This window comes from Pelophylax lessonae (assembly GCF_965119305.1).
Source record: "Pelophylax lessonae genome assembly, chromosome: 2".
In the NCBI taxonomy this organism is placed as follows: domain Eukaryota; kingdom Metazoa; phylum Chordata; class Amphibia; order Anura; family Ranidae; genus Pelophylax; species Pelophylax lessonae.
Genome location: NC_138769.1, coordinates 724631081 through 724645076, shown reverse-complemented (window position 1 = coordinate 724645076; position 13996 = coordinate 724631081). Strand labels below are relative to the sequence as shown.

The 13996-nt window shown below is 41.9% G+C and overlaps 1 protein-coding gene across 1 annotated transcript; it reads left to right on the top strand.

The window, feature by feature from the left end:
* Positions 1–510: 510 nt before the first annotated feature.
* On the top strand, positions 511–1350 carry LOC309546585 (olfactory receptor 6E1-like; the record flags this gene model as incomplete). The annotated part of the gene is made up of 1 exon (XM_082246334.1): positions 511–1350. One exon carries the CDS (start codon positions 511–513, stop codon positions 1348–1350), a length of 840 nt encoding a protein of 279 aa, XP_082102460.1.
* Positions 1351–13996: the final 12646 nt, after the last annotated feature.

Here is a 13996-nt window from a genome sequence, read left to right as displayed (position 1 = left end):
TTTTTTTTTATTGACCTAATTTGTTATTATTGCTACTATTATATTAGTTTAATTTTAATTTACCATTATGCATACTTTTTATATAACACACTTGTGTGTTCCTTCTCTAGGCAAATATAAATAGAAAAAAATACAATTAATGTGAGTTTTTTTTTTAAAGTCAATTTAAACAGAGATTGAAAGTCTTAGGAGGACAAATCCCTTTGGATTATTTCTTGAAGAATGTTTATAAAAACATCAGGAAGCCCACGCAGCCCTGCACATATCCTGCAATTGCAGATATTCTAGAGATCTAAACCAACACAATGTAGATTTACTTCTAATGTCATGGTATGTTATCATCTACAGAGAAAATAACGAATTCATCTTAATTTTGTTGAAACCTACATCATCCATAAAATGGAAAATGTAACTGAATTTAGCCCATCTTTTGTGTTTCTAGGACTCTTAGAAATGGAGAAATTACGATTTCTATATGCTATTGTAGCGTTTATCTTTTATTCGACTACTATGTTGTTAGGTTGTCTGATTGTGTATGTAATATGGATAGAGGCCAGTCTTCATGAACCCATGTTTATCTTGATATGTACCTTGATCATTAATGGTGTATTTGGAAACACAGTCGTTTTTCCCCAATTTATAATTTACTTGTTGACTGGATTCTCAACCATATCCTTTTATGAATGTTTAGTACAAGTATTCTGTGTGCAATGTTTTCCTACTGTGGAAATTTTCACTTTTACTGTTATGTCCTATGACCGATACCTGGCTGTAGGCTACCCACTGAGATATGCCACCCTAATGACGAATGGAAAAGCTCTGAAATACATAGCAATTATTTGGATTTCAGCATTCATACTTGTAGGTATTCTGGTGACCATGACAGCCAATCTGAAATTCTGTGGGGTCAATATTAATAATATTTTCTGTGAGAACATGTCCCTTGTTAGGCTGGCTTGTGGAAGCTCAGCCATGGTTATTAATATTTTTGGACTTGTGGAAACACTCCTTTTCGTTTTTGGAGCAATTTTCATCATCGTATATTGCTACACGAGGACGTTGTTGATCTGTCTGAAGGTTTCCAAAGCATCTTGCCTGAAAGCCGTTCATACATTGTCCGCACACATAATCACTTGTTCCATTTTCTTGATGGCTGTCTTCTTTGTTGTTTTAAGATACCGCTTGAATGGGGGGACAATTGCCATCCCTGTTCATGTTTTCCTTTCTATCACTGGACTTCTCACATCAGCTATTGTGAACCCCATTGTCTATGGTATAAGGACTGAAGCTCTAAAATTAAAAATATTACAAAATGTACAAATACTGATATTTTGGAAAGGTGTTTCTTAACACTACAATCATATCAAATGTCATACATTTAGAACTGCATTTAAGTAGTAAAATTATACTAGAACTAAAGGCCCTTTTTTTTCTTTTTGGATGAAGTATGGAGAGGTAGAAACCCTTTCACTTTGCCAACTGTGTCCCATTGAGAATATTTCCTTCAATTCCTGTCCCATGGCCAAAACAGGAATTGAAGGAATCCCTGGTCGTCACCAGAAGTTGTGTCCCCACTGGAAGATTTGCTCTGTTTTCCTGTTCTCGTGATGACCCACAATTTAGCATTTATATCAACAGGGATTAACATATAAAATGTATCTAAATTCACATTTCTTTTGAGTTTTCTTTTGAAAGAAGGGAATGCTTTGAACCATTGACAGTCTTTTTTGTTCTTTACTTTTTCCCATTGGAAAGATTTCCTGACATAATGTTAAAGCGAAGTTCTGGCCTCAAATACCTTTTTTAACTAAAAATACCCCTATAATACGAATCCATCTCCCTTTACAGAACCGCTAATCTCATACTTACAAGGTGTACAGTATTGGATTTTAGTCAAAACCTTACTTTTAAAAATGCTGTCTGGGCGTGGCCATCTTGGATGTGGGCATCTGAAGCCGCAGTGTAATCTGCTGTGTCCTTGTTCCTTATTCAAGGGAGTGTTCTGGGAGTTCTTCCTGATTCCAGCCTCCTGGGAGTGATGACAAACAGCTCCCAGGATGCAATGCAAATCCGGAAGTGATGTCGATGGCCGCGGCCACAAAGGGGGGAGAAGGAGGAAGTACAATCAAAAATGCCCTGAAAATAAGGTAAGGGACCCCCGAAAAAAATTGAAAATGCCCAATTGTTGATCAGCATAGCGAGCACTCCAGGAATCACTAACGTTGCAAAATAGGCCGGAACTCCGCTTTAAGGGCAAGAAAATATCTCTCCAAGGTGTGAGGGGAAACTCCTTCCTAAGCTCACCTTCCATGTTACAGTCTAACTGCACAATCTCCTTTAGATCTACCAACAACTATATATACGGCAAGGGCCTGCCTAATTAGATTCAAACTGGGTATCTAGGTAGGTCCTCACATTACATTCTCTGAAATAAGGTAAAAAAAAAACTTTTAGCCTCAGCCCCCCAGCCCCCCCCCCTCGCCCCGTTATACTTACCTTAGCCCGATCTCGATCCAGCGCTGTGCACAAGAGCTCTCTGCTCTCTCCCTCCTCACAGGGCAGATTGATAGAAGCAGGGCTTTTTTTCAGTGGGAACGCGGGGGAACGCAGTTCCAGCACCTCCTGAACTGAATGTATTTGTTGGCAAGGGGTGCTGGGGTGTGCTGGAGGGTCTATTGATGCTGGCTGCTGGGAAATCTATTGTTGCTGGAGGCTATCTATTTTTGTGGAGGAAGGAGGTCTATTGTTTCTGGGAAGGTCTTCTGTTGCTCGTGTGGGATCTATTGTTGCCAGGGTGGGATTTTTGTTGCTGGGGGGGTCAGTTGTTGCTTGGGGGGATTTAATGTTGAGGGAGCAGTCTTTGTTGCTGGCTGTTGAGGAATCTATTGTTGCTGGAGTAGATCTGTTTTTTGCAGGGGGTTCGATTGTTGCTGGGGAGGTCTATTGTTATTGGTGGGTGATCTATTGTTGCTGATGGTGGGTCTTATGTTGCAGGGGGTCAATTGTTGCTGAAAGGGATCTACTATTGAGGGAGGGGTCTGATGTTGCTGGTTGCTGAAGGGTCTATTGATGCTGACTATTGGGAGTCTATTGATGCTGGGCTGGAACTATTGTCGCTGGGGTGTCCATTGTTGTTAGATCTATTTTACTGCCTTTCTTATTATCATGAACACATTCCATACAAAATACTTAGCACCACAAAATGATACTTGGTTCTATATTTTCTAAAAAGGGTGGTACTGGGAGGTGGGTAAGGGATGGAACCAAGGAACGGTGCTCGGAGGTGGGTAGGGGGTGGAGTTAAGGGGGACTCAGAAGGGAGGAGTTCCTGCACCTATTCTCTGAGAAAAAAAGCCCTGGATAGAAGTAAGACTTTTGCTGCTGTTAATCAAATCCTATGACAAGGAAGCAAGGGGTGGGGCATTGCCCTGCTGCCTGTGTCTATAGATGCAGGCAGCTGAGCATGGGAGAGCGAACCTGCAGGAGTAACCACCTTAGCAAGCAGCTTGCTGGAGGGGGGGTGGGGAGGTACTCAGAAGGCAGTAGGAGCCAAGTCAGGTATTCCAGAAGAGGAGAATTGGGGCTGCTCTGTGCAAACCCATTGCATGAAGCAGGTAAGTATACCAAGTTTGTTATTTAAAAAACAAATGTTTAATCACATTAAAGATGGCTGTTCCTTATAGTGAAAGAGAGGGGATTGTAAGAGCTTGCAGGTAGCTATATAATGTTCAGTATATGTGAATGTTTCACTCTAAATGATGTCTAAGTAGTGAGTTATCATCCCTTAGGGCACCCAGCCCAACATATATTCTATTAAAACTGTCACATGGAACAAATGTCCCCTAGCCTAGTAATTCTCCGCAGGTGACAATGGTAACTAGGAAGAATATGGGGAATGGGGAATTACCATTATAGGTACGCAGACAGCAATAAAAACTTCACACTATTTCAGCACTTTCCCACTTTATCCAAAACTAAACAAAAAGGCTTGGATTTACTCCTTCAAAGTTCTGGAGAAGTATACAACAGGCGGGCCCTTAAAGTGGATGTCCACTCAAAATGTTTTTTTAGGTGTTGTGAGGAAGGGTTACAACTTATGTTGGGTTTTAAATTTGTTTCTGAAATGAAAGGAGAAGAGTGTTATCAGACACCTGTTCCAGCAACAACTGTCAAAGGTGGTGTTCTCCCTCACCTGGAGAAATTTTCTCTCAGGTCCTGTTGTGTCTCAGAGAAAGATATTGAGGGAAAATATACCTATTGGGCCCTTTTCACATGGAAGTTCCGATCAAGTCCGCCTGTCAGTTTTTTAGGCTGACCTGATCAGAAGGTCTAATTATACCTATGGACATGTGGGTGTAAATTGACTTGAGTCCATTTACATCCACCTACCTCATGGTCTCATTGGGTCCACTAAAAAAAATGGAAGAGGACTCCATCCTCTTCCATTTAGGTGGAGCAGAGGTAGTCGGGTGTAAATGGATTGCGGAGTCTGTTTACTTCCTGCTGCTCATGGAGCAGAGCAGGCTCTGTCCATGTCCGTTCTGCAGAAACTAAGCAGACATGGATGTGTCATTTTCCTGCTTTGCTCCTATCAGCAGGAGATCTATGAGCTGATCCTCTGCTGATCAGAAGTGTGAAAGGGGCCTTAACCACGCTAGCGGTAAACCCGAGCGTGACTCGTGGTAAGAATTTCCTGCTATTATCGGTATCCCCGAGTCACGCTCGGGGTGAATGGGCAGAGCTATGCAGACAGCGCAGCGGAGTGTCTTACCTTATCCTGGCGATCCAGCGATGAGCTCTCATTGCTGTGACCGCCAGCCGAGATCTCCGCCGCTCGTCTGTCGGTAGGAGGACTTCCTAGTTCCGTTCTCTGCAGCAGCAATGCTGCATGGGAGCGGAACTAGGGAGGGAAATTCAAAAAAAAAAAAAAACGTTGCACAAAACACAAACACATTTTATATTATATATATATGCGTATATATATATGCATATATATATATATATGCATATATATATTTATATATATACATATACATATATATATGCATATATATGCATATATATATATATGCATATATATATATATATATATGCATATAAATATATATATATATATATATATATATGTATATGTATATATGCATATATATATATATATATATATATATATATATATATATATATATATATGTATATATATGTATATATATATAATACATATATGTATATATGTGTATATATATATATATATATATATATATATATATATATATATACCTATATACACACACATATATATATATAAAATTATATTATATTATTGATTCGATTATAAATCATGCGTTATATATATATATATATATATATACACACACACACACATATATATATATATATATATATATATATATATATATATATATACAGTAATCCCCCGCTACATCGCGGTTCAGTTTTTGCGGTCCCGGTAATTCGCGTTTTTTTTTGTAATGTTATTTTACTATATAAATCATTAAAAATGAAAGATTTTTGTGTTTTTCATAGCTCTTGCTCTGTCTCTAAGTATCTTTTATGTGTTTAAATGAGATTCTATTGTTTTAAAAGTGTGTTTAAAGACCTTAAAATGCTTCTACACGTACAGTGACAGTAAAAAAATCATGCCTACAATGCATTTTAATAGGGTTTTTTTATTTCACGGAATTTCACTTTTCGCGGCTGGGTCCGGAACGTAACCCCCGCAATGGAGGGGGGTTTACTGTATAATATATAACGCATGAATTATAATCTAATCAATAATATAATTTTATTATATATATTATATATTATATATTATATAATAAAATTATATCATTGATTCGATTATAATTCATGCGTTTGTGTTTCAAATTTATCACATCTAGGATGTCTACTAGAGTCTTGTTTTGGTCAGGTTTAAGTCAGTAATTACTAAGAATTGTAGGCCTATAATACATAACGCCAAATTTCCATGAAAAAAATTGTACCGCTTTTGGTACAGAATTCCTGACAGAATCATACCGCCAGGGAGGTTAAGGTGTATGGGCAGCTATAGAAACTTGACAATGTTTCTGACCCTTAGGTACTCTATCCAAAACTAGACACAAAAGACAACTATCAACATGAAACAGTGGAAGCTTCAATTTTTGATGTGGCTTCCTAATGGGGAGAGTTCCAAGATAATCAATCTTTGCTTCAATGCTTTTTAGATCACTGAAGTAAGTATGAAGACTGGTGAAAAATATATGAAGACCTATGGTTTGGAGAAGACCAACCACATAGTTCCATAGAGAGAAAAACTGGACTTTCTAAAGCACATCGTAGAATGAATCAATACGACTCACAATTGATAAAATATATAGTGTTATTTGAAAACAATTATTAAAAAAGTGAGAACTGTGCAGGTTAATACTATAAATATTGCAATATCCTATTTATTACATCATATTTATCTCATCATCATCATCATGTAATATTTATAGTATTAACCTGCACAGTTCTCCCACTGGTCCCTCGGGACCACTTGGGATAGAAACTGTCTTGGGTTACTTTTTAATAGTGTTGAGCGAACACGGACTGTATTATTCGTGTTCGTACCGAATAATTGGATTTTTTGTACCCGAACACGGACACGGACACTTTACTGTATGTTCGGGTAAAAATCCGTGTTCGGTCGTTTTATTTCCGGGTTTTGCATGCTTTGGCGCTCTTTTCATGGCGAGCTTTCAACAGCCAATCAACAATCGTTTAACTGGTGTGCCTTAAGCCATCCCAGCCATGCCTGCAAATGTCTCAGTAGCTGTGATTGGCCGTCTGAAGCATGTGACCAAGTCTTTATAAGTTCGAGGCAGCCGCAGCGGCGTCATTATGCTGCTTAGATTCAGGGACAGAGCACACATCAACGTGCTGGCTGCTGATTAGGGAAAGATAGGCAGGAAAAAACCATTTGTGTCCGGATAGAATTGAGGGACAGGTCGGAGTGTTTAGGCAGGGCGAGTTGTAGGCATTTTAGGGATAGAGTCTGCTGAATTATAGGGTCAGTGTCTTCTACAAACTACAATCGATATTGCTGTGTGGGGGGTGGGGTCTGCACTCAATCCTGATCTACGATCTCTTCTCAATCCTGTTAGGGACAGAGTCTGCTGAATTTTAGGGAAACTGTGTTCTACAAACTACAATCGATATTGCTGTGTGGTGTGGGATTGGAGATAGGCAGGTGTCAGTGATCCACATCCATTTTTCTGTGTGTGAGCTGCAGTGAACACAATCTTTTTGGGCTGCAGTGAACACAATCTTTTTGGGCTGCAGTGAACAAAATCTTTTTGGGCTGCAGTGAACACAATCTTTTTGGGCTGCAGTGAACACAATCTTTTTGGGCTGCAGTGAACACAATCTTTTTGGGGTGCAGTGAACAAAATCTTTTTGGGGTGCAGTGAACACAATCCTTTTTGGTGTGCAGTGAACACAATCTTTGTGGGGTGCAGTGAACAAAATCCTTTGTGGGGTGCAGTGAACACAATCTTTTTGGGGTGCAGTGAACAAAATCCTTTTTGGGGTGCAGTGAACAACATCCTTTTTGGGGTGCAGTGAACACAATCTTTTTGGGGTGCAGTGAACAAAATCCTTTGTGGGGTGCAGTGAACACAATCTTTTTGGGGTGCAGTGAACACAATCTTTTTGGGGTGGAGTGAACAACATCCTTTTTGGGGTGCAGTGAACAAAATCCTTTTTGGGGTGCAGTGAACAAAATCATTTTTGGGGTGCAGTGAACACAATCTTTTTGGAGTGCAGTGAACACAATCTTTGTGGGGTGCAGTGAACACAATCTTTTTGGGGTGGAGTGAACAACATCCTTTTTGGGGTGCAGTGAACAACATCCTTTTTGGGGTGCAGTGAACACAATCTTTTTGGGGTGCAGTGAACACAATCTTTTTGGGGTACAGTGAACAGAATCTTTGTGGGGTGCAGTGAACACAATCTTTGGGGGGTACAGTGAACACAATCTTTGTGAGGTGCAGTGAACACAATCTTTGTGGGGTGCAGTGAACACAATCATTGTGGGGTGCAGTGAACTCAATCTTTGTGGGGTACAGTGAACACAATCTCATACTTCTGAAGGTTTGAGGGTGCTGCCTGTTCCATACTCCCCCTACTCCTCATCTAGCCTTTTAGGGGTACAAACAATAGTAATTGGGGCCTAGTGTGGTTGTGTACGTGTGATATACATACACTTTTTTGGGATCATATTTTCTATTCCGCTATTTAATCAAAAACCTTTGGGGATCAGTTAAATTGGGGGATAGTCTGTGTCGGTACGTGTGAGAGAGATCCACCTTTCCAAGTTGTTGGGGTTCATCTCATACTTCTGAAGGTTTGAGGGTGCTGCCTGTTCCATACCCCCCCTACTCCTCATCTAGCCTTTTAGGGGTACAAACAATAGTAATTGGGGCCTAGTGTGGTTGTGTACGTGCGAGATACATACACTTTTTTTGATCATATTTCCTATTCCGCTATTCAATAAAAACCTTTGAGGATCAATTGAATTGCGGGATAGTCTGTGTCGGTACGTGTGAGAGAGATCCACCTTTCCAAGTTGTTGGGGTTCATCTCATACTTCTGAAGGTTTGAGGGTGCTGCCTGTTCCATACTCCCCCTACTCCTCATCTAGCCTTTTAGGGGTACAAACAATAGTAATTGGGGCCCAGTGTGGTTGTGTACGTGTGATATACATACACTTTTTTTGGATCATATTTTCTATTCCGCTATTTAATTTAACTGGGCCTCCATGCGAGACCTGTGTGCCTTGTTGCGCTGTTTTGAGTACTCCACCAACATGGCCAGTGGCAATGACGCCGTTCTCAGCTTAACTATCCCACTTCTATGCCTCCTTGAAAAAACAATTCGGGCGATGATGGAAGAGGATGTGGCACAGGATGAGGAGGAGGAGGAGGATGAAGAGGTAACATTTCCAAGGCTTTCAGGGCAGTCATTCGCAAGGGGCTCCGAGGGTGGGTTCCTGCACACGCAAACGCCAGGGACGCAATTGTCCAGCAGGGGCACAGTTCTGGAGGATGAGGAGGATGAGGAGGAGGAGGAGCTGGAGGAGGAGATGGAACCATGTTCACAGCAGGGTGGCACCCAGGCCAGCTCATGGCCATCACTGGTGCGTGGCTGGGGGGATACAGAGGACACGGACGATACACCTCCCACAGAGGACAGCCTTTCGTTGCCTCTGGGCAGCCTGGCACACATGAGCGATTACATGCTGCAGTGTCTCCACAACGACCGCCGAGTTGCCCACATTCTAACTTGTGCTGATTACTGGGTGGCCACGCTGCTGGATCCCCGTTACAAGGACAACGTACCGTCCTTAATTCACTCACTGGAGCGCGATCGCAAGATGCGCGAGTACAAGCGCACGCTGGTAGACGCCATGCTGCTGGCATTCCCATCTGACAGCGGGGCCACAGTGGAAGCACAAGGCAGAGGAGGAGGAGGAGGAGGTCGCCAACGCAACCAGGGCACCGCCAGCACCTCAGAAGGCAGGGTTAGCATGGCCGAAATGTGGAAAAGCTTTGTCAGCACGCCACAACAAACAGCAGCACCAGCAGCTCAGATGGAACGTCTTAGCAGGAGGCAGCATTTTACCAACATGGTGGAGCAGTATGTGTGCACACGCCTACATGTAGTGAATGACGGGTCTGCCCCCTTCAACTTCTGGGTCTCCAAATTGGGCACATGGCTTGAGCTTGCCCTTTACGCCTTGGAGGTGCTGGCGTGCCCTGCAGCCAGTGTATTATCTGAACGGGTATTTAGCACGGCTGGGGGCGTTATAACAGACAAGCGCAGCCGCCTGTCCAGAGACAATGTGGACAAGCTCACGTTCATTAAAATGAACCAGGCATGGATCCCACGGGACTTTTCCGTACCTTATGCAGAATAGCAATGGATACCGACCTTACCCACCCATTGTTCCATTTTTGCTCTTTCTCACTCTTTTGGGGTGTACCCTCATTTAAAATTTTTGAAAAGAAGCAGTGTTGGCTACCTCGTCCTCCTCCTCAGGGCCAGATTAATGTAGGGGCTATTGGAGCTGCAGCTCCAGGCCCCTACCTTTTATATAGGCCCCGGGTTGGCCATATTCACTGTTACCGCTCTTCTGTCACTTGTAAACACAGAAGTCTGGCTTCTATGCTCGCTTCCCCAGGCAGCACCCTCAGAACCTCCCCACACAGCGTGAAGGCCGGACAAGGAGGGACAGTTGGCGATGCATGGATGTGTTTATGGGCTTCAGAGACAGCATCCCATGTTGAATTAGGCATGCATGGCTGCACCCTTCCTCCTCTGGGTGCATGGCAAGGCACGGCCCTTAAGGCCCTTCAAAATCCTCAGCACCAAGCCCATGATGCTGTTAATCCGGCCCTGGTCCTCCTCCACCGCCGCTTCCACCTACACCGCCCATAGGTGTGCGCAGCCTATTGCATTAAGGTGTGCACCCCAAAGTTGAAATACACATGCATGTGTTTGCCAGCAGGGAGAGTAATGTATCGGGGCCATGTACCTGTAGGCAAGGAGAAATAGAGCAGAGCAGGTCCCAGGGAGATCTTTCCCATCTCCTCACTGGCAATGCTATGTGCCCTAGGTGATTAGGGTGTGCCCAGGCACACCCAGCACACCCTGTGCGCACGCCTATGTCACCGCCACATCCACCACCACCTCAACCTCCCTCCTACTCCATATGGGCCTCGTCCTTCAGAGATGAAGAAGAACATTGTTTTATTTTTCTGTTTTTTTTTTGTTGTTTTAAGTTATTTCCCTATCCACATTTGTTTGCAGAGCACTTGCCATGCTCTTAATTACGTTTTGCTGCCATTTGCAGCACTCTAGCCCTTTCCTTTGGTGTTTTAGAGCCATTTTAGTGCCTTAAAGTTCGGGTCCCCATTGACTTCAATGGGGTTCGGTGTCCGGGAAAAGTTCGGTAAAAGTCCGGGACACGGACCCGGACTTTTTTTTAAAGTTCGGCCGAACCCGTCGAACACGGACATCTAGGTGTTCGCTCAACCCTACTTTTTAACAATGTCTTTTTTCCCTTTTTCCTTTTTTATGTATGTTATTTGAATGAGGATTGTCTGTTTTTTCCTCACTCTTTTAATAATTGTTTTTGAATAAAACTATATATTTTATCAATTGTGAGTCGTATTCATTCATTCTACGATGTGCCTTAGAAAGTCCAGTTTTTCTCTCTATGGAACTATGTGGTTGGTCTTTTCCAAACCATAGGTCTTCATATATTTTTCCTCAATAATTTTGGATGATGGCACTTTCTGGGTAGTTAATTTCTCTTTTTTATGAAGACTGGTGTTCTGGTTTCTCTGGCTACATACAGTATCCGCTAAAGGTTAAAGTCTTACTAAGTAGTGTGCAATGTAAGGAAGGTCCACTGTGTTCTAGTATGAGAAGATCAGTGCATGTGCATTCATATGTTTCTGGGCATTAGATCAATACCCGATGTGTATTAATGCATTCACACAGACTGCACTGGTATTGGTGACCAACAGCCTATATAATCTGGAGTGTGACATTGACAGATTGCTGAGTGGTCTTCAGCTTGTTCCTGATTTACCTGTACCCTGGGCTGATACTTCTGTCTTCCTGTGTATGACCTGGCTTACCTTTGATCTGTCTTTGAAATCCTATGCTACACAAGCGTATCTTTACATTTTACCAAGGGGGTAAAGTAATGTGGATTGGTGCATTAGCATTTGTTTGTTCCACAATTTCATTTGATGTTTGTGCTTTGAAATCTTGTCTGCCCATTGAGACACTGTCCTGTGTTTTGGACTCTGCATCCCACCTTCTGATGCAGTACCTTGCTGCTCTGCTTTTATCTGACCTCATATCCTGACACTGCCTCTGCCTTATGTTCCTGTACCTCTCTTTTCAGCTGTTGCTGACCTTCAGCTATATCCTGACACTGTCCCTGCCCTCTGATTTGGAGCCCCCCTGCCCTGCTGTTGATAACCTTTGGCTTGTGTCCTGGCTACATTTCAGTCTACTGGTAGGGTGCTATCTAGTTCTTACCTGGCGGTCCACGGTCATCTGTACCCCACCCTTGACAGCTACTGTTACCTGTAGCATTGGCTTTCATGTCATATATGTCCTCACATCTCCTGTCACCACTACCATTGCTGTTGGACAAAAAAGTGCAAGAGCAGCCCTATCTTCAGCTTGATCTCCACCAAGTACGTGACACCCTGCAGAGTTTGCACTTTCCAAAAACCAAATTGACACTGACAGATCCTACATTTTTTATTATGAAAGGTTTGCTTCTATAATATATGGGCAGGGCCATGTCAAATTCTACTTTCTACAAACAAAGGTGATCCACAGACATCTCCAAATATGAAAAAAAAAAAAAATACTTTTACAACACCCATTATAAATAAATGTGGAATTTTGTACAGGTGATGCAAAAAAAATTAAATAAAGCAACAATGGAAAGAAAGCAGTATAGAATAGAATGTTTCCAGGGCATTAACATGAAACAGGAAGTGTCTTTCTAAATGAAGAGCAATTATCTTTACACGTAACTCCTTACTAAGGCTACAAAACCATTGGAACATTACTAGGTGTTTTGGCCACGTAAAGAAAAATACTAATGCGCCTTTTATTATGGCTTTTTTTTTACCCTAAAGTACTCAAGAAGTTTTGAAAACGAAAATTCTTCCAAAAGACAGTGTGAAACATGAGAACTGGGAAGGATGGTGGAGCAAGATAATAACTTTAATCTTACTGTGTCCACAATTATGGCACAGCTTTTTTAACCAAGGATTAAGGCATATGCTAATCCAATCCATGAATGTTGCCACGAGGATCCTTATTCTGGCACTTCTTGTTATACAGTAGTGTGACAAAGTGTTGACCCTGTTTACCAATTGTACTCCTTAATTTTCACCCTGCCCCACTTCTAGTGGAAACCACAAGTGGCTTTTCATCTCACATGGCCCATTGGTACAAACCAGAAGAGTCTATAAAGAATCTGCAGATTTTATGATACAAAAAAATGGAAACAGTGTTTCACTTAATTAAAGCCTAAGTTTGTTTTGTTTTTTAACCAATGCAAGGGATTGTACTAACCTTCATTGAGAAGTGTCCCTTGTGCTGGTGCTGTGAGAGTTAATACAGCTGCTGGACCTGCCATAGACCCTCGTCAATACTGCCGACTACCCTTTCTGCTCCCTCTCTTCCATACACAGAGGCTGTTCTATAGCTTCCAGCAATTAAGAGAACTCTATGAATGGAAGAGGGAGACTCTCTGCAGGAAGCTACAGTACAGCTTCTCTGAATAGAGGGGGGCAAAAAGGGCAGGCATAGTCGGCACTCTGGAAAAGTGCCTATGACAGATCCAGTAGCTGATATTAATCACAGCAGCACCGAAAGATTACCACTGCCGGGGTATGGACGGGATGGGAGGGGGGAGAAGACAGATTATTTAAACTAAGAGAGCAGCCACTAACACACGGGATACTTTGCATTCAATGTAAGTACCATCCCTTGTGCTGATTTTTGTAAAATAACTAAACTTAGGCTTCAACTGTACTGTATTGGTAACAAGCTATATACCCTGAGTATTCTCATCATAAAGTGAACCTATGAGCCAATTTAAATGGTAAAGGAAGTAAAAGTTCTGTATCACAGAGGACAACAGTAAACACAGTCAAAGTGTATGTGTTTAAAGATGGCACAGTCCAAATGAAGGTGCATTTCACAAGTGTCTAAGCATGTAATGTGGCAAATGAATATTCAAGTGACTATATAATTGTGCCTAGACATGTATATCCACAATTACATTCACAATTCTCAAGCTTCTCATCTTTTCACCTTTAACAACAGATCCTTGTTGGTGGTTTAAAATATAATGTTACTAAGGCATGTACACAAATTAACTGAAAAAATGAAAATAGGTGCGCTGTTGGTGAAT